The 19,394-nt window shown below is 42.8% G+C and overlaps 1 protein-coding gene and 1 long non-coding RNA gene across 3 annotated transcripts in view; one reads left to right on the top strand and one right to left on the bottom strand.

The window, feature by feature from the left end:
• The window catches only part of LOC119971339, a 106,263-nt gene extending 92,037 nt beyond the window's left edge, over positions 1–14,226 (top strand). Inside the window, exon 3 of the long non-coding RNA XR_005461820.1 lies at positions 13,554–14,226. This is a non-coding gene — a long non-coding RNA (uncharacterized LOC119971339). The remainder of the gene's footprint in view (positions 1–13,553) is intronic.
• Positions 1–19,394, bottom strand: part of lpcat2 (lysophosphatidylcholine acyltransferase 2) — a 71,106-nt gene that overhangs the window by 11,243 nt on the left and 40,469 nt on the right. For both annotated transcript variants that reach the window (XM_038806747.1, XM_038806746.1), the window contains exons 8-12: positions 16,059–16,113; positions 7,378–7,460; positions 6,982–7,107; positions 1,573–1,726; positions 1,039–1,137 (exon numbers count right to left, since the gene is read on the bottom strand). In XM_038806747.1, coding sequence (XP_038662675.1) covers positions 1,039–1,137; positions 1,573–1,726; positions 6,982–7,107; positions 7,378–7,460; positions 16,059–16,113 — 517 coding nt within the window. The remainder of the gene's footprint in view (positions 1–1,038; positions 1,138–1,572; positions 1,727–6,981; positions 7,108–7,377; positions 7,461–16,058; positions 16,114–19,394) is intronic.

Here is a 19,394-nt window from a genome sequence, read left to right as displayed (position 1 = left end):
GCAGGAAAATGGGGATGAAAAAAATATCAGCCATGATTGAATGGCGGAGCAGACTCGATGGGCCGAGTGGCCTAATTCTACTCCTGTGTCTCATGGTCCTTACAACTCCACCCCAAGGGGAAATTTAGCATGGCCAATCCACCTAACCTGCAGATCTTTGGACTGTGGGCGTAAACCGGAGCACCTGGAAGAAACCCCACGCAGATACAAGGAAAATGTATAAACTCCACACACCTGAGGTTGGGATCGAACCTGGGTTCGTTGATAGCAAGAACCTCTCCTGTCAGCATGGCAGGAAAAATGGTAACCAATTGCTTTTAATAGAATATTTCAAGGAAACTTTGATTCTGCATCTAATTATTTTAAGTTCAAATGTATTAATATATGAATGGCTTCATTCAGTTTGGAAAATGAACTGTGGGCAGCAAATTCATAGCTCAATCTTGCAGTATGGTGTCATGTGAGAGTATCTTTAAGAAATGGGTGTTTATTAATGCAGTGATATCAGAGTGTGGGTGGAGCTGTGCTGTCCGGCAGCTTTTTACTTGTATTTTAGGCTGTTTGCTGCAGGGTGTGTTTTAGTTTCATTTTCAGTGTTGGAGCTGAAGCCAGGCAGAGCAGGTGTACTGTTCTTCTTTCTGCCATGAAAAGACTATCTCTTGATCATTTGGTGAATTCAGAATTATAAATGTTCTCAGTAGTGAATGTAAACCTAATGTGCTTCTATTAAAAGGTGTTTCTTTTGTCTTCTGGATGTTGTTTGGGATGTTATTAAGGATTACTTAGTGTTGCATTCTTTGGGGGTTGTATTTGAATTGATGGTTGCTAAGATGTTCACTATGTTTTAAAAAGGTTAACTTGAGTCAATAGAATAAACATTGTTGTGCTGTAAAAAAATGCTTTTCCATTTCTGCTGTACCACATCTGTAGAGTGGGCCCCCCCATACCACAATATATTAAAAGTTGTGGGTCAGGTGAACTCCATGATACACTTTGGGGTTCTCTAAACCCTGGCCCAAAGATTGTACATTCTTTTACCTTAAATGCAAACTGGATGGTTTCCTCTGTGTTGGCAGGGCTACAAAGAACCACCAAACCAATTACATATTCTCTGAAATCTATGGTACCATCACCATTCTGAAAAGACAAAACATCAGTTGCATATTTATTACTTATGCAATTATTACCTGTGTTATAAAATCTGACAAATTAGTAAATTAATGTAGTTCTGCAATTTAAGACAACACATGCACAAATCTCAATTACGATTGTATGCTTGTCATGCGAATAAAATTGTGGCTATAGTTACAGATTATAGTGTATAGTTGTAATAAAAGCACATCCGTAAAATGCTCATTACATAGAGAAATCACAATTTCTATTGTGTCCCACTGAAAATTCTATATCCAGATTTACTTGGCCTAATTACCAAAGTTGCTCAGTTACTATCAGGAGGTAATATCAATGTCCTACAAACTTACTAAAATGTTACCAGAATTTTGGGAAGAATTTATTTTTAATTTCCCAACTGTACGATCAAATTTCTCAAAAAATTACACAAAGTGCACTTACCCGATCAAAAAGAGAAAACACCTCTTTAAGTGCAGGTGTGACTGGCAGTTTCAAGTGGTTGGCAAATTCTTCAATACCAATCCTTCCACCCTTGGACTTGTTGGCAATGACAGAAAATCTGTCCAGTTGTGCTCTTACATTGTCCCATTTCAGACTGGAAGAGCAAAGCAAATTATTGGACAGTTTGTTAGTTTAAACATAGAACATAGAACAGTACAGCACAGAACAGGCCCTTCGGCCCTCGATGTTGTGCCGAGCAATGATCACCCTACTCAAACCCACGTATCCACCCTATACCCGTAACCCAACAACCCCCCTTAACCTTACTTTTTAGGACACTACGGGCAATTTAGCATGGCCAATCCACCTAACCCGCACATCTTTGGACTGTGGGAGGAAACCGGAGCACCCGGAGGAAACCCACGCACACACGGGGAGGACGTGCAGACTCCACACAGACAGTGACCCAGCCGGGAATCGAACCTGGGACCCTGGAGCTGTGAAGCATTTATGCTAACCACCATGCTACCGTGCTGCCCCGACACTTACCTCTTCCCAAGACTTTAGATAAAAGCCAGGGGTATACAAAAGCACAGATCAAGTAGAAAGAGACAATTGAACCTTCATGAATTCGGAGATAGAATTCACATGCATTTCCCTTTCCTATTCTACATATGGAGTACAGCAAGATGGTCTTGAGTACAGGTTCAACATACTTCTCCAAATAATCCAGTGTCTTCCTCCCAAAAGGAAACTTGGATTAAATTAGAGTTTAAAGTATGAACACACAAAAACACTCGATAATAACCAGCCCCAAATAATATGAACATTACTTCTATCTCATTGCTCTTTTTCAGCATAAACAGCTCTTTTTCAGTAAAATATATATTTTTTAAAGATTTGCCCCTGACAGTACTCTCAGCCAAAATAATTGGACGCTGCATTGAAATTTTTAAATTGGGGTCAGAAATCATTTTTTAGGAGCCCAATGCATTTTTAAGCTGTTTCATTAAATTTCAAATTTGCGACGTGGCATGTGGCGCAGTGGTTAGCATTGGGACTGCAGCGCTGAGGACCCAGGTTCGAATCCCGGCCCTGGATCACTGTCTGTGTGGAGTTTGCACATTCTCCCCATGGCTGCGTGGGTTTCACCCCCACAACCCAAATATTAGATGGATTGGCCACACTAAATTGCCCCTTAATTGGAAAAAGATTATTGGTACACTAAGTTTAAAAAAAGTTTCAAATTTGTTTTGCGAGTTGATTTTCAAGGGGCCAGCAGCATAAATTATCCTCCTGATCCAACTTAAAATATTCCTGCTTTCTCTCAGTTCCTTGGTGATCTCATCCACATACAAAGCCCCAATTACAACTGAACAAAATCATTCTAATTCAACCACAAAAAATAGCTTGGACCTCTGGAGAGCTTCTTGGCACATAGAACATAGAACAGTACAGCACAGAACAGGCCCTTCGGCCCTCAATGTTGTGCCGAGCAATGATCACCCTACTTAACCCACGTAACCGGTATACCCGTAACCCAACAATCCCCCCATTAACCTTACACTACGGGCAATTTAGCATGGCCAATCCACCTAACCCGCACATCTTTGGACTGTGGGAGGAAACCGGAGCACCCGGAGGAAACCCACGCACACACGGGGAGGACGTGCAGACTCCGCACAGACAGTGACCCAGCCGGGAATCGAACCTGGGACCCTGGAGCTGTGAAGCATTGATGCTAACCACCATGCTACCGTGAGGCCCCCCATGTTGCAATTTTTCCACCCTCTGCCCACCTGATGAATGCTGAAATAGAAAATTGATCTTCATATGTAACATCCACTTTTGTTACAGTGCAGAGCTTAATTACACATGATACAATATATGGAAATCGCCCTGTCAGCCCAGTTGATGGCACTCTTGACATGGAATCAGATGGTTATGGTTTAACGGCCCCCTTCAGGAGAGGGTAGAAATCAAAGTTGCAAGTTGTACATACACAAAGAAAAGGTCTTTCAATGATCACTACCCAGCATCAGGTAATAATAATAATTTTTATTATGGTCACAAGTAGGCTTACATTAACACTGCAATGAAGTTACTGTCGAAATCCCCTCATCGTCACACTCTGGCGCCTGTTTGGGTACACCGACAGAGAATTCAGTATGTCCAGTTCACCTAACAGCACGTCTTTTGGGACTTGTGGGTGGAAACCAGAGCACCCGGAGGAAACCTACACAGATACAGGGAGAGCGTGCAGACTGTGCACAGACAGTGACCCAAGCGAAAATCGAACTTGGGACCCTGGTGCTATGAAGCAACAGTACTAAGCACTGTGCTACCGTGCCACTCTTTACTGGTCCCAGCTAGAATCTACAATTCCAATTAGAACCTGAGCATGTTGGGGATGATAGTGTAACAATTCCCAAAGAGGTGAATAAATTTTCAAAAGAAAAATGAATTTCTCAGCAACCACAGGAAAGAATCACAGGACATGATTTCATATTTAAGACTTCCACTGTAACAAAAATATACAGACACCAAAAATTATTTAACAGACAACTAATACACCAAACTAAAGGAAAGGTACTTCCCAATTAACTAACTAGTACTCCCAATATACTTCACAACAGATTTTTATTTTATGCTCCCAGTATATATGTAGCATTGAAGATCAAGTTCCAAACTGTTCCTCATTTTACAAAGTTTCCTTCTATGCCAGGGCAAGTCTTCCAGTGTCCTTTGGAAGTCACTCACCTTTCAAGTATCCCCGAACCAACTTTAGTAGCAACTCCTTGTTCCTTAAATCTCCACAAGGCCCATCACTTCAAACACAGAATCAGCCCTCACCAGCATCCTGCTGGCAGCTAACACAAAAATACAGCAAAATCTGTTTATGTTTCACTCTCTGTTTCTGTATGTATGTATGTATGTATGTATGTATGTATGTATGTATGTATGTATGTATGTATGTGTGTGTGTGTGTGTGTGTGTGTGTGTGTATGTATGTGTGTGTTTTCTGAAAGGCAGCTGCCCCTCTTTTCTGTTCAAGAAAACTGCCACTTAACATCCTATAGATTTTAGTTACAGATCACATAGGCCTGTCTCCAGGCACAGTTTAGTGTTTCCATCATCCCCCTATCCAGGTCATTCGCTTTTTTTAAAATATAAATTTAGAGTACCCAATTCTTTTTTTTCCCAATTGAAATGAAATGAAATTTGCTTATTGTCACAAGTAGGCTCCAAATGAAGTTACTGTGAAAAGCACCAATTAAGGGGCAATTTAGTGTGGCTAATCCACCTAACCTGCACAGATATTGGGAGAATGTGCAAACTGTACACGAACAGTGACCTGGGGCAAGGATCGAAACAGGGTCCTCGGCGCCATGAGGCAGCAGTGCTAACCACTGTGCCGCCCCAAGATCATTCTGTTTAACCTCAAATTAAAAGAGACAGTTTTAGGCATAACTGTGTAATTTAGTCTTGCATTTTTAACAATGATGCATGATTTGGTGTGATGTTTGATGTGACTGTTTAATTCAAAACTTTGGCAAAAACTCCAGCAGGATACCCAGAAGTTTTACTCTTTGACTGGTCCATCAAACAGAAACATCTTTGTTTTGTATTGTTTTCCAAAATTAATCATTTGGTTTCTTTTTTTTTAAAAAACTGTCAATCTTCATCAGTAAACTTTCTAACCAGCTAGCACTGCTGCCTCACAGCTCCAGGATCCCAGGTTCAATTCCGGCCTTGCGTGACTGTGTGGAGTTTGCACTTTCTCCCCGTGTCTGCCTGGGTTTCCTCCAGGTACTCCAATTTCCTCCCACAGTCCAAAGATATGCAGATTAGGTGGATTGGCCTTGCTAAATTGCCCCTTAGTGTCAAATGGTTAGGTGGGGTTACTGGGTTACGGGGATAGGGTGGACACGTGGGCTTAAGTAGGGTGCGCGTTCCAAGGGCTGAATGGCCTCCTTCTGCACTGTAAATTCTATGATCTAGGAGTTCTTCATGCCAGACAACTGCGCTTTCAGCTTCACAAACCTGGTCCCATTTCCCATCAGTATGTGTTGAAACAAAACCATAACCGTACATCAACCCGAGAGACGAAACAGTCAGAGAGAAGACAATTGTTTTCTAATATGTCATAGTGTTTCTATTGCATGTTACATTCTAGATTACTCTTGCACATCTGTTTACAGGATGCAAGAGCTGGAAATTTTTCACTTAGTATGACAAAAGGTATCTGCACAGCGCCTGAATCATATCCCTCTTTAATCATATCCCTTTAATCTGTTCCCCTTATCTGAATCATATCCCTTTAATCTGTTCGACTTTTTGACCAGAGGTAAATCTAGGAGCAGCAGAACTTACCAAAGTATGGTTGCTCTCGACAGGCATGAGCCTAAAGGCTTGGTAAATTTAGACTTCATGTACTTCCTATTTTCTGCTTGAGAATTTCATTTGAGGTTGCACAATGTTCTGGCAGGAAACGTTCCTATTGCACAACTACATCCAAGTATGTGCAAATTTAGATGCATGGTTTCAGCAGAGGATTTGTAATCAGCTGCCACTTGCACCATGAATCAATCCTGTTCTGCTCCTCTTTTTGGTGTTTTTTCTTGCTTTTATTGTCTTTGCATTTTTCCCTTTTTAACCTTCTCTCCATCACTTTTCCTTAGATCCTTTGTCTCCTTATTTGCATTTGGTCACCATTTTCTGTCCTACTTCTCTTCAATTTAAACAGCACGGGGGAGATCGAGGGGCCCGAGAGGACAGCCAGCAAGTGGTAAACACTTGTGGGAAATCAGCATTGAAAATAAACACAAATGTTTTTATGGCCTGTCAATTATGACTGGGAGTGTGGCCCAAAACTAACGTGACTAAACATTCTTCGCCAAATCTTTCTCAGGATGAAGCAACTAAAATGTGAACCCTGAATAAAACAAGTGTGAAGAAGAAAACTTTCCTGCACTGTGAAAAAAGTGGAACTACTAAGATAAGCCTGTGTGACATTGGAATAAAAGGTCTAATAGTCAATATCTCATGTTAGTGTGTCCGACATCTTACAACAGTCATTGGCCTGGTGCTTTATTAGTTTTTCCACATGTCGGTGAAAAATGTCAGCATTCCCTTCCCCGTCTTTTCATAAGTATTTGGGAGGCATTATAATTCTTTGTATTTCAATTTTAGCTGAGGTGAGTGGTTTTTAAAGCACATTAGGTATAGTGTCTATGCATTGGATTGAAGAACTGGTCTGTTACTGATTTGAGAGACATGCATTCATTTGATTTGACAATTTAATGAAAAAATCCACATTTTTAGTCAGAGTATTTGCACTCTATTTTAACGTTCAAACTTCAAACACAAAACAAGTTTTGAACCACCCATAAAGTCAGATTAACATACTTGAGTTTTTTGCTTATTTTGGTAAACTCCACCAAGCCAGCTTCCATGGGCAAAGTCAGTTCACCAGCTGAAATCATCAGTCTGCAATCTTCAAATGTGTGATCTGTAATTGGCACATCCAGTGCTCTACAAAAATGATAAATAGATTGCAGAAAACATTTTGATACCACCATCAAAAAACATGAAGAAAATGTTACACATGCCTACATAACATTGGTCTATTCATAGAACTGAAATTCTCAATAAGATACTGAAAACTGAAAAATTGGAGACTGAATAATTATCGAAAATAAAGAAATAATTTGACAAAGTGAAATGATTAAGCCTGAGAGAGAATATTGCAATTAAAAATATAAAACTAATCAGAATATAGAAAGCTTATTTCAGGTTACTTACAAGGCCATTGCACTACGCACTCTGTTGCCAAACATGAGTGGATCACATTTTTCTTCATCACTCGGCACATATACAGGTAAAAACTGCAAAGGAGAATTTTATTAGCATTATTTTACCCAATTCTAACTTAATAGAATTCCTACAGTACAGAAGGTGGCCATTTGGCCCAGCGAGTCTGCCACCGACCCTCTGAAAAAGAATCCGACCTAGACCCACACCCCCGCCCTATCCCCATGGCCCCACCTAACCTCTGGACACCAAGTGGAAATTTTAGCATAGCCAATCCACGTAATCTGCACATTTTTGGACTGTGGGAGGAAACCGGAGCAACTGGAGAAAACCCACGCAGACCAGTACAAACTCCTGAGTCACCCAATTGAACCTGGATCCCTGGAGCTGTAAGTCAGCAGTGCTAACCACTGTGCCACCATGTTGCCCCCATAAAGGGATGAAATATTCACAGTATAAAATGAATTGCTGTCCAGCAACACTAGATCAACACAGATCTTGTATAAAAGAAGAAACAGCAGATATGAAGGATTGGTAACCAGTGATTTAAAAAAAGCATTTTACTTTGGGCCAATAATTCAGAATACTTACAGTAGAAGCCATGTCAAGGTTACATCAAAAAGTAACACCACCATGTAAGAATACAAAGACAGACTACATTCAATTGGTGTGACATGTGATGCACTATCAATTACAACGAGGCGAGAGTAGAGTGTAATCGAGGCTTTATTAAGCAGAGATGTGTAGCCTCCTACAGCTGCTGCCGAAATGGCTGCAGCTCGGTGAGCACACACATTTATACTCCACCTACTGGGCGGAGCCAGCAGGCAGGGATCTACCCCCTGTAGCACAGGAGCCTTACTGTATTACATCTCGTATGTAATATATACAAGTGGTGACTACCACAAGGTGCACTAAAATATCAAAATGATTATGCATTTCAAAGGCTTCTGTGCACTTTGAGCAAGACTATTAGAAAACGGTGGTTGGTGATCAGCTGTGAGTTTGTTGAAAGCACTCTCAGCTCGAGTCAGAGGTCATGGGTTCAAGTTGCACTCTAGTGTAATGGTCTATTATTCATCCTTTAACAAATGTCCTTAAAACAGATTCATTGATTGTGTATCTCATTACTGGTTGGAGGACAATGCTGTGTGAAAATTGGTTGCAACGTTTCCCAACAAGTGACGTTGAAGTTAAAGTCACACAACAAATATCTCATCATTCGTTGCATAGTACATAATGATCCAAGAAACATACACAACACATATTTAACTAAGAGGACAGAAGCTAATGCTCGGAATTTCACATCCTGCATTGAATCAGTCCTTCTTTCCCTTCATTTGACTTATCACACAAGAAAAAACATGATTCAAAAAATAATATTGATGGAAGGTTCCAAACAAGGTGCTAATTTCTGCCTTTCTTGCAGGCTTTTTTCCCAGCATATCTGGAGTGGCAATATGGATGGACCAACCTGTTCAGTTTTAGGACTGGGACAATCCCACAACAGAATTCGGAAGAACACGGTCTCTCATATTTGTTGTCTTATACCAGAGTGTTGCCTGCAGAATACTTTTGTTATGACACCCTGGACTAATGTGGCATGGTGGCCGTGGTTAGCACTGCTGCATTACATTACTAGGGACCCAGGTTTGATTTGGAACATTGGCGACTGTGTGGAATTTGCACTTTCTCCCGTGTCTGCGTGGGTTTCCTCCGGGTCCTCCCACAGTCCAAAGATGTGGAGGTTAGGGGAATTTGGTATGCTAAATTGACCCTAGGTAGAGTTACAGGGATAGTGTGGGTTTGGGCATGCACAAAGTGTTCTTTCAGAGGGTTGGTGTAGACTCAATGGGCCAAATGGCCTCTTTCTGCACTGCAATGATTCTATGATAATGCGTGGTCAATTCCTGTTCCACAGACAATGCAGTCCCAACACAATTGAATTAACCAATAATTCATATGAAATTCCCTAATATCTTTGACTCTTGGCTGCCCAAAAACTTACAATCACCAGGTGTGCAAGTTGAAACACAACTAAGATTTAATTATAACAGAAACAAGGATGGAATAGGGGCTGATTTAGCACAGGGCTAAAGCACTGGCTTTTAAAGCAGACCAAGGCAGGCCAGCAGCACGGTTCAATTCCCGTACCAGCCTCCACGGACAGGCATCGGATTGTGGCAACTATGGGCTTTTCACAGTAACTTCATTTGAAGCATACTTGTGACAATAAGCTATTTTCATTTCATTTTTTTCATATGCAGTAACATTGACAGACTAATGGCAAGATAGCCTACTACCCCCCTTTTAACCATCCCACCCTCTACACACAGTCACACACAAGGGGTGAAAATAATAAGGGCGAAGATAAAAAGGAAGACAAGAGTCCTTGCTTTCCATGTTGCATTCTTTGTAACAAGCTGTCCTCCCAGTACACTGAGCGATCAAAGACACCGGTGTATATTTGGTGATGGGTCTTCCAGCAGCAACATGCAGGGGCTGTTTAGCACAGAGCTAAATCGCTGGCTTTGAAAGCAGACCAAGCAGGCCAGCAGCACGGTTCGATTCCCGTAACAGGCGCCGGAATGTGGCGACTAGGGACTTTTCACAGTAACTTCATTGAAGCCTACTCGTGACAATAAGCGATTTTCATTTCATTTCATTTCACATTCAGTACACACACTAGGATCTCTTCCGGAGAGGCACTTTAGTTTATATTAAACTGGGCTCCAGTTTTGCTTCAAGGCCTCTCCCTGTAGACACACGTGTGCATCAGCCCCTGCTTCCAGTTTGTGGACTGACTTTACTTCTCTGCAATCCGAGGAAAACCATGCTGGAGACAAAGGCGGCCATTAAACTGGAGTTTGAGAGAGAATTTATCAGATCAGGGAGAGAATCATAGAGGCTTCTTCCAGCCTCTGAACTCAACCGAAACTGAAAGCAGCCCAACCTTACTGCGGCGAGAGAAATAATCCAGAGAGGTCAGAACCAATCACCACCAGGTTTTGGCAAAGCTCAGCATTTTGAGCCAGTTCATTGGCCACCAGTCAAGTCAATCTCACAAGTCATCACCGATGTCAGTCAAATTGCTCTGGAATCTGCTGGTTGGAATTACAGACAACGTAATGCATACTGTTTTGTCTTAGGGTCACAGAGTAAATCTTCAGTTTGAACTAACAGGCTTCTGCTCAGATTAAAGGCAAACCCCGCATTAAAGGCATAGCATGGTAGCACAAGGTTGGCTTCACAGCGCCAATTCCCCACTGGGTCACTGTCTGTGCGGAGGCTGCACGTTCTCCCCGTGTCTGTGTGGGTTTCCTCTGAGTGCTCAGGTTTCCTCCCACAGTCCAAAGACGTGCAGGTTAGGTGGATTGGCCATGCTAAATTGCCTTTAGTGACTAAAAAGGTTAGGAGGGGTTATTGGGTTACGGGGATAGATTGGAAGTGAGGGCTTAAGTGGGTTGGTGCAAACTCGATGGGCCGAATGGCCTCCTTCTGCACTGTATGTTCTATAGGCCCATTAATCATCCGTGGTCAAAAATTGTTGCAGCAATATTTTTTTTTAAAGTAACATGGAAAAACAGGGAACAAACAGGAGGATCCTTACACTTTTCACTGGGATAGAAACAGAAAATACTGGCTAAACTCAAAAGGTTTGGCAGTGTCTGGAGAGAGAAACACAGATAACATTTCAAGTCCATGTGATGTTAATTGAGTTTCTCGTTCCACAGATGCTTCCTGACTCGCTGAGTTTATCTAATATTTTCTGTTTTATTTCAGATTTCCAGCATTCACGGTATTTTATTTTTCAATGGGGGGGTTTGATGCCACATGCGCCATACAATTGTGTGCTAGGTAGCATCAGCCATTGATTCTGTGCTTCCGTCTCATTGGCTCCCGTGTCCAATTTAAAATTTGTGTGATGACAATAACCAAGATGTCCAGATTACAGAACGAAAATTCCTAAGCTTTCGCCTCAGTCAAAAACCATGGTTGTGTTTCCTCTTGATGTGATAGCTTGTCTTGGGATCATCTGTATGTCTGGTTCAATTTGCATAGCTTTCCAAATTATCCAACGCGGTTTCAATTAAAACACTGTGCTGAGATTGCCGGACATTGATCCTGCTTGTGGCATCACTTGGTTTCACAGTGCTGGCTTGGTTGCCCGCCTTCTCGTGGTCGATTAGGGTATTGCCTCAAAGATAAAAGCAAATTACTGACAAAGTCACCCGGACTAAAAATGTTAGATCCCTTCTCTCACCATAGATGCTGTCAGACCTGCTGCGACAGTCCAGTCTTTTCTGTTTTTGTGTATGTAGGGTATTGCTTCCCTTAGAATCATAAAATCATAGAATTTACAGTGCAGAAGGAGGCCCATCAAGTCTGCATCGGCCCTTACAAAGAGCACCCTACTCAAGCCCATGTATCTACCCTATCCTCGTAACCCCTACTTAACCTTTTTGGACATGAAGGGCAATTTAGCATGGCTAATCCACCTAACCCACACATCTTTGGACTGTGGGAGGAAACCCACGCAGACACGGGGAGAATGTACAGGCTCCACACAGACAGTGACCCAGCTGGGAATCGAACCTGGGACCCGGGAGCTGTGAAGCAATTGTGCTACCCACTGTGCTACCATGCTGCCCCACCTTGGCTTGAAGTGTCCCTGCTCCTCTGCTGTTTTACTAGCTGGATAGTGGGGTTTCTCTGTACCATGGCTTGCCTTCGTCCCTTAAGATGGATTTGTGCTGTAAACGGATTTTGGATTGTCTGACAAGCTTAATGGCCTTTTCAAGGGTCAGAGATTCCTTGGCTTGAAGCATGTCCGAGTGCATTGTCTGCCACTCCAACAATTCTGTCCCCGATTATCTCTGATTATAGCCTTCAGCCATTTTGCACTACAGATTAATGAAGGAGTCAACAAGTTCTCATGGCAGTTGGGCACATTATTAAACATTGGTCTTTCAAGGATATTGTTACTGCCCAAATTAAAATGTATCAAATGATTTAAAACCTTTTATCAAATTTTACTGAGAATGCATTGATACCTTGTCCAGCTATTGTATCATTGGACATATCGAATTAAGTAGTGTACTAACTTGTTCAGCTTTTGTCTTTTTGACCAGACCTGAAGCAGTCATGTAACTAAGAAATCTCTTTCACCAACATCACCAATTTTGCAGTTGGTCTGGGCCTTGGTTAAATCCAAACTGGTCTGGTGAGGTAGATTTTTGATCCATGGTTACTTCAAATTAAAAATGTCAAAAGCTTCAAATGCTGTTAGGAAATCCAAGATGACGCAGCCATACGCTTCTTCTCAATGAGTTTCCCCCGCTTGCTGTTTTTGGTGGGCTCCTGCGGTAATGGGGTTTGCAATTTCTGTGTTTTTTAATTCTCAGCAGGGACTCTCTGGATAAACTTTCCTTTTGTCTTCCTCACAGTATCTTAAGTATTCTCGGTCATGAAACCGTTGATTTCTGGTTGTCTTAAACTGCCAATTATTTTTTTCAATCAGAACCAGCTCAGTTACACGCTCTGGCACCGACTCAAGCTGTTCACGATGCATTTTAAAATGGCAATTCTGACTGCTGCTGACAAACTTTTTTGAACTCATTCTGGCCAATAAGTTACATTTTTTAGGTCATATTACGTTAGGTTGACTCTGTATTGTTTAGAAGCTGGACTTTCATGGAATTCAATGGCATCTTCCGCTGCATCGTGGAATTTTATTTCTGCCTTTGCTTCCAATCCAGCTTTTGGAGCTTTTCCCTGGTGGTCTCCTACGGCATCTTCACTTTGGTGCTTTTCATCATGTTGTTTTTTTTCAATCTTCTAGGATTTAAATTTCTTCTCTGGCTTCTGTGAGGTTCTGGATTGTTCAGATAACTGCCAGTTGTAAGATATTGTGCAGCGTTCAGTGGGTCTAATAAAGAAGTCCTGAGCCCTGTATAGTTTACCAGAAAGTGTTTATTAACTGCTCATAACTATGTACAATACAGTATAAGGTCTAAGCTGGAGCTGTGTACATGCTTGCCTCTACACATGTCTCTTATCAGTACAAGACTGTCCGGTAGATTTGTATGTGTTTCTTTACACCTTTCTATGCGATACTAAACCTGGTCCAACATTAACCCTTACTATGCCTTTCCCTTATACTACAGAAGGACCCTGTGGAGTCGAAGGAGCAGATAGAGTGCATAATTGAAATCCTTATCCATCTGATTCCCCAGCCTGTCAAAGAAGGAGATGCTGTCGGGAGCTAGAGCCTATCGGGACACCCCCAGAATGAACATACAATTGTGAGAGGACCGCAACAACACCATGTTCAAACAATGGTCCAGCTTTCAGATTTTCCCAAGGTAGAAAAAGAAAAGCAGAGCGAGAAACACTAGCAGAGCTATCGCATCAGATGATAACAGTCACCCGTGAAGAGATGGCACTCTAAAAGGTGACTCATCCCCTAAGGAAATAACAGCACGGGGTCTGGCCCAGCGCAGCACCAGCTGACAAACAAGAAACCACACACCCGGGACCTCCAGCTCACCCCAAAAACCTGCATTCCTGCTGAGCCAGGACAACACACCAAAAAAGGCTGATTATTCCAGCCCTGGCCAAAGTGGGCGCAGCCTGAGAGGAAGAACCGTCAACACCCAACAGTCAGGAGCCCTAGGAAGGAAGGCCAATTCCTTCCTCCCCAGCATAACCAGGGAACCCCCCCAAGACCAGATCAGGATAAGAACCAACATAATGCTCACCCAGATGAAGAAAAGGAAAAGAAAACCCCAAGGAAGGGACACTGAGCCGAGGTAAGATGACAAACTATGCAGAAAGAATATCCAGAGCAGCCTCCCACCTCAACAACCCAACCACTACAATAGTTCAGGACAGTAGCAAGGGGAAAGACCCAAGTGGACGAAAGGAAAAACTCAACCTTAAGGAGGAGTCAGAAGGAACCCAGTCCTCCCCAGGATACAAACTTTGCCCAGGCCAATGTACAATTAAGACATAGATTCATAATTCAAAGAACATTTAAAATTTTTTTAAAATAAGCTCAAACTGAAGGGGCTATCCTCAATGTATGCTGAGCTAACTCTACCCAACCATAACCACCCGCCCTTCACCCACCCCTGGTTCCACTCCTCCTCTTCATAAACGAGACAGGGTGACAAAAAAAAAAAATAGTCCCCTCCCCCAACCTCAAAAATTATAAAACACAACAACCGGAAGGTGTAAAGCCAAGCACGAATCACAACTTCCCATAATTGACTCAAAATGATTTTGCTAGAACAGGATATTCACTGACACAGGTCATTATGCTCACATTTCACACTCCCTACAAGAAGAAAAAAAGACAGCAACAAAAAGTCAACAACATGACCAACAGGGAGTAATGTTCAGGGTAAATTACAGGATAAAGACATCTTCCATGTCACATGAGAAGGCAAGGATAAGGCAGATCAATGAGCACTCTTCAGGATCTCTCAAGAATTCCAAAGATCGACCCATGCCATCTCTCCAACACCTAGGCGGTCCACAGCCAGGACCCTAGCTTGGGGGGGGGGGGGGGGGGGGGGGGGGGGGGGGAAATGTTTTAACCTGCTCAGCTAACTTGAAGCCCTCACAACACGCATCAAGAATAGGACTATATAGGACCAGTGATCAGTGGGCCCTACCGATCCCTTGCCTCGAAGGCAGGGTACAATTGTGCTTCATTGAATCTGATGCACTCAGCCTCCAAATCAAGATTACCAAAGGATGCCAGCCAATTCTCAAACTCAATCAGGAATTCACCTGCTACCTCTCACCAAGGACTAGGCTCAGGGGACACGCTGCCTGGCCCCCGTCTCTTGAACCAGTCATAATAAACAAAGCAGCAGGATTTAAATGGCACGAAGGACAATGCTCCTTCGAATGTAAGAACCCTCTCACGCACCTCCGTCACTCTTGTAAAGGTATCCCGCAAAGTGAACTCTAACCATCTGCAACCGCAGGGCCGGTATTTTCAGCCAAGGCAACATCCAGGTTCACACAGCACCGCCAAGGTGACGACCCACTCAGCAGCAAATGCACCACTGCGAGCTGCGCCCCACCGCAGCCCACTCCAACTGCCACAAACAAACGAGGATTTTAGCATTTTATTGTGGCTCTTCTTTGCAAACAAAACAATCAGAAACTTCCAGGGACATAGCGTGACCCACGTAACCCAAGGAAAAACAAATAAGAAATATACACCAGGATGAAATGAAGGATCAAAAGAGCCGAGCTGGAGCTCGCAAAAACGCAACTGCACCTCGTTCAAATCATGTGACCCCCAATCTATTAATTTTTAATGCATTATCTCAACTTTGTTAAAATAACAATGTTTTACATTTGTCAAACATTCATCAGATACCTTCAGTGACAGTAATCCCTAATCATAGAATCATACAGCTCTAGCTCGGTGTTCAGTCCAGCAACCTGCTTTGCACCCAACTTATTCATTTCATTTTAAACATCTTGTCTTGTCTTAATTTTTCTTCCCTCACCCCCCCCCCCCACACACACACACCCCCCCACCCACACACAGATAGTTTATTCTTAAGTCGCTATATCCAAGAGAGAAGTTCAAGTTAAATTGAAAGACATAATTGAAACTAGCAGCTAAGCACCATAATCTGAATCCTTACCTCAACTTCCACATTTGTGTATGGTTGACATAATGTTAAGAACATGAGCATCGCCCTGTAAGACAGCAAACAGCAGAATTTGAAAAGCAAAATACCAGAGAACCTTTCATATATCTATTCAATAACGTTTCTACCAACAATGACAGGATCCACTCCATGATGAGATTATCAAGACTATTCGCTAAACAGGCCACAGTTAAAAATAATACATTAGTAGCATGCACGTGTATTTAAACCCACTCTGGCATGTTGCTTTGGGATTCTAGATTCACATCAATGAATTACTCCCAGCAACTTGGGTGAGGAACACAATTCCTAGAAAAGAAAAGCAAGTGAAAATGGAAAGTTAAGAATCAGACATACCTGCTGGCATCAATAGCAAAACACTTTTGACACAAATAATTCCAGAAAAGTAAGATCATTCAGCCCAAGAGCTCACAATGGGACAAATATCTGAGTGGGTTGTTGAAAAAGCTATAGAATCCATTTTTGGTTGCATTTACTCTGTACTGTGATGTGTTCGACTACAGTTCATCTACTAATTCACCTGTACGTCACAATTACACTGAATGTTAGCATGCAAGACTGATTTATGAATGCTTTTGTCTTTCGGAACTTGTACAGTAAAGTTTATTCAAAACCTGTGGAATCTTGTGGCTTTATTCCAATGGTATGCAGGTTAGGTGGACTGGCCATGCTAAATTTGCCCTCGGCTTACATTAACACTGCAATGAAGTTACTGTGAAAATCCCCTAGTTGTCACACTCCGACGCCTATTCAGGTACACTGAGGGAGAATTCAGAATGTTCAATTCACCGAAGAAGAACATCTTTCGGGATTTGTGGGAGGAAACCGGAGCACCTGGAGGAAACCCACACAGACACAGGGAGGACATGCATACTCCGCACAGATAGTGACCCAAGCCGGGAATCAAACCAGGGACCCTGCCGCTGTGAAGTAACAGTGCTAACCACTGTGCTAAGAGGGTTGGTGCAGACTTGATGGACCGAATGGCATCCTTCTGCACTGTAGGGATTCTATTATTTTATTCCAAAAGGGCAGCACGGTAACATAGTGGTTAACACAACTGCTTCACAGCTCCAGGGTCCCAGGTTCAATTCCCGGCATGGGCCACTGTCTGTGCGGAGTCGGCACGTTCTCCCCATGTCTGCGTGGGTTTCCTCCGGGTGCTCTGGTTTCTTCCCATAGTCCAATGATCTGTAGGTTAGGTGGATTGGCTATGCAAAATTGCCCTTAGTGTCCAAAAGGAAAAAGATTAGGTGGGGTTACTGGGATAGGATGGAAGTATGGGCTTCAGTGGGGTGCTCTTTCCAAGGGCCGGTGCAGTCTCGATGGGTCGACTGGCCTCCTTCTGCACTGTAAATTCTATGAAAAGCAAGTGTTCTGACTTTCAAACTTTGACTACTTTAATCAAAAGGTTGTTGGCCTCTAACTGGGTCGGCCATCTGGCCAAAGATTGTAACAAGCGGCACTTCTGCCAGTGGCACTCGGCTCCTGCCCTCATCGCAGCCTTGGTCCAAGAATGGACAAAAGAGCTAAACTTCAGAGGTGAGGTGAGAGTGACGGCTCTTAACATCGAGTACTGGAGCTTAGAAAATGTACATGATCCTGAAGGGAATTAACAGGGGGGATTCTGAAAGGATATTTTGTCGTGTTAGAGAGACAAGAACTAGGGGGACAAAGGGCTCCCATTTATGGCGGAGCTGAAAAGAAGTTATTTTTTCTTGGAGGGTCATGAATTTCTAGAACTTTCATCCCAGAGTGTGGTGGAAGCAGGGCCAATAAATGTTTGTCAGAGGTAGACACAGTTTTGACTAACAAGAGATTCAACGGTCATCAGGGGTAGGCAGAATTTGGGCTGGACACCGCAATCTGATTTGCCGTGACTTTACCTGACTCGAAGGGCTGAATGGTTTACTCCTGCTCCTAACTTGTACGTTTGTATGGCTCAGTCCTGGAATATCATTCTTCAGGGTAGTATCCTAGGCTCAACCATCTTGAGCTGTTTTATCAATGACATTCCCTCCATCATAAGATCAGATGAGGGCACATTCACTGATGATTGCACAATGTTCAGCATCATTTGTGATGCCCCAGGTACTGAAGCAGTCCATGTCATTGTTCAACAACACATGGACAATAATCAGGCTTGGGCTGATAAGTGACAAGTAACATTTATGCCACACAAGTGCCAGGCAATGAATGTTGTCAACAAGTGGGAATCTAACCATCATCTCATAATATTCAACGGTATTATGATCCCCCATGATCAACATCCTGGGGTTAATATTGACCAGAAACTGAAATGAACTAGCTATATAAATACTGTGACTACAAGCATAGGTCAGAGGCTGGGAATTCTGCAGTGAGTAACTCATTCCCATACCAGCCTCCCCGGACAGGCGGCGAAATGTGGCAACTAGGGGCTTTTCACAGTAACTTCATTGAAGCCTACTCGTGACAATAAGCCATTTTCATTTCATTTAATTTCATCTCCTGAATCCCCAAAGCTTTTCCACCATTGACACGTCAGCAGTACAAGTCAGCAGTGTGGAAGAATACTCTCCAGTTGCCTGGACCAGTGCAGCCCCTATTACACTCAACAAGCTCCAGAACATCCAGGACAAAGGAGTCTGCTTTATTGGAACCCCACCCACCACCTTAAATATTCACACAGTGGCAGTAGTGTGTACCATCTACAAGATGCACTGCAACAACTCAAGTCCACAAACCCTAGCATCTATAACGACAATGGCAAATACCCATGTGGACACCACAACCTGGAAGTTCTCCTCCAAGTCACTCACTTGGAACTATATTGCCGTTCCTTGACAGTCAGTGGGGCAAAATCCTAGAACTTGCTCCCTAACAGCAGTGTTCCTACACCACATGGACTGGGGTGGTTGAAAGCGGCAATTCACAATCATCTCCTCAAGGGCAATTAAGGATGGGCAATAAATGCTAGCCTAGCCAATGATACCCACATTCCATGCACAAATTTTTAAAAAATGTTTCAGGTAGTTGGTCTGGAATGCACTACCTAAAAGCAGGTGGAAGCAGATACAGCAATACTTTCTAACCAAGAGTTGGATTTTTTTTTTTTTTTTAAAGTATTCATTCTCAGGACATGTCAACAGGATGTGGATAGTGTGGGATTCAGTGCTGGCAATGCCAGTGAATGTCAAGAGTAGATGGCTAGATTCCACTTATTAGAGATTAATTAACACACACGGGTCTCTTCTGATCGCCACTGGGAATTCAACTTACAACAGGCAAAGTCCAGCATCAGGAGTGAAGTCTGACAGCTTTCACGAC

This window comes from Scyliorhinus canicula, chromosome 9 (assembly GCF_902713615.1).
Source record: "Scyliorhinus canicula chromosome 9, sScyCan1.1, whole genome shotgun sequence".
NCBI classification, from domain to species: Eukaryota; Metazoa; Chordata; class Chondrichthyes; order Carcharhiniformes; family Scyliorhinidae; genus Scyliorhinus; species Scyliorhinus canicula.
The sequence above is the reverse complement of the archived record's forward strand: the minus strand, read 5'-3'. Positions and strand labels throughout refer to the sequence as shown.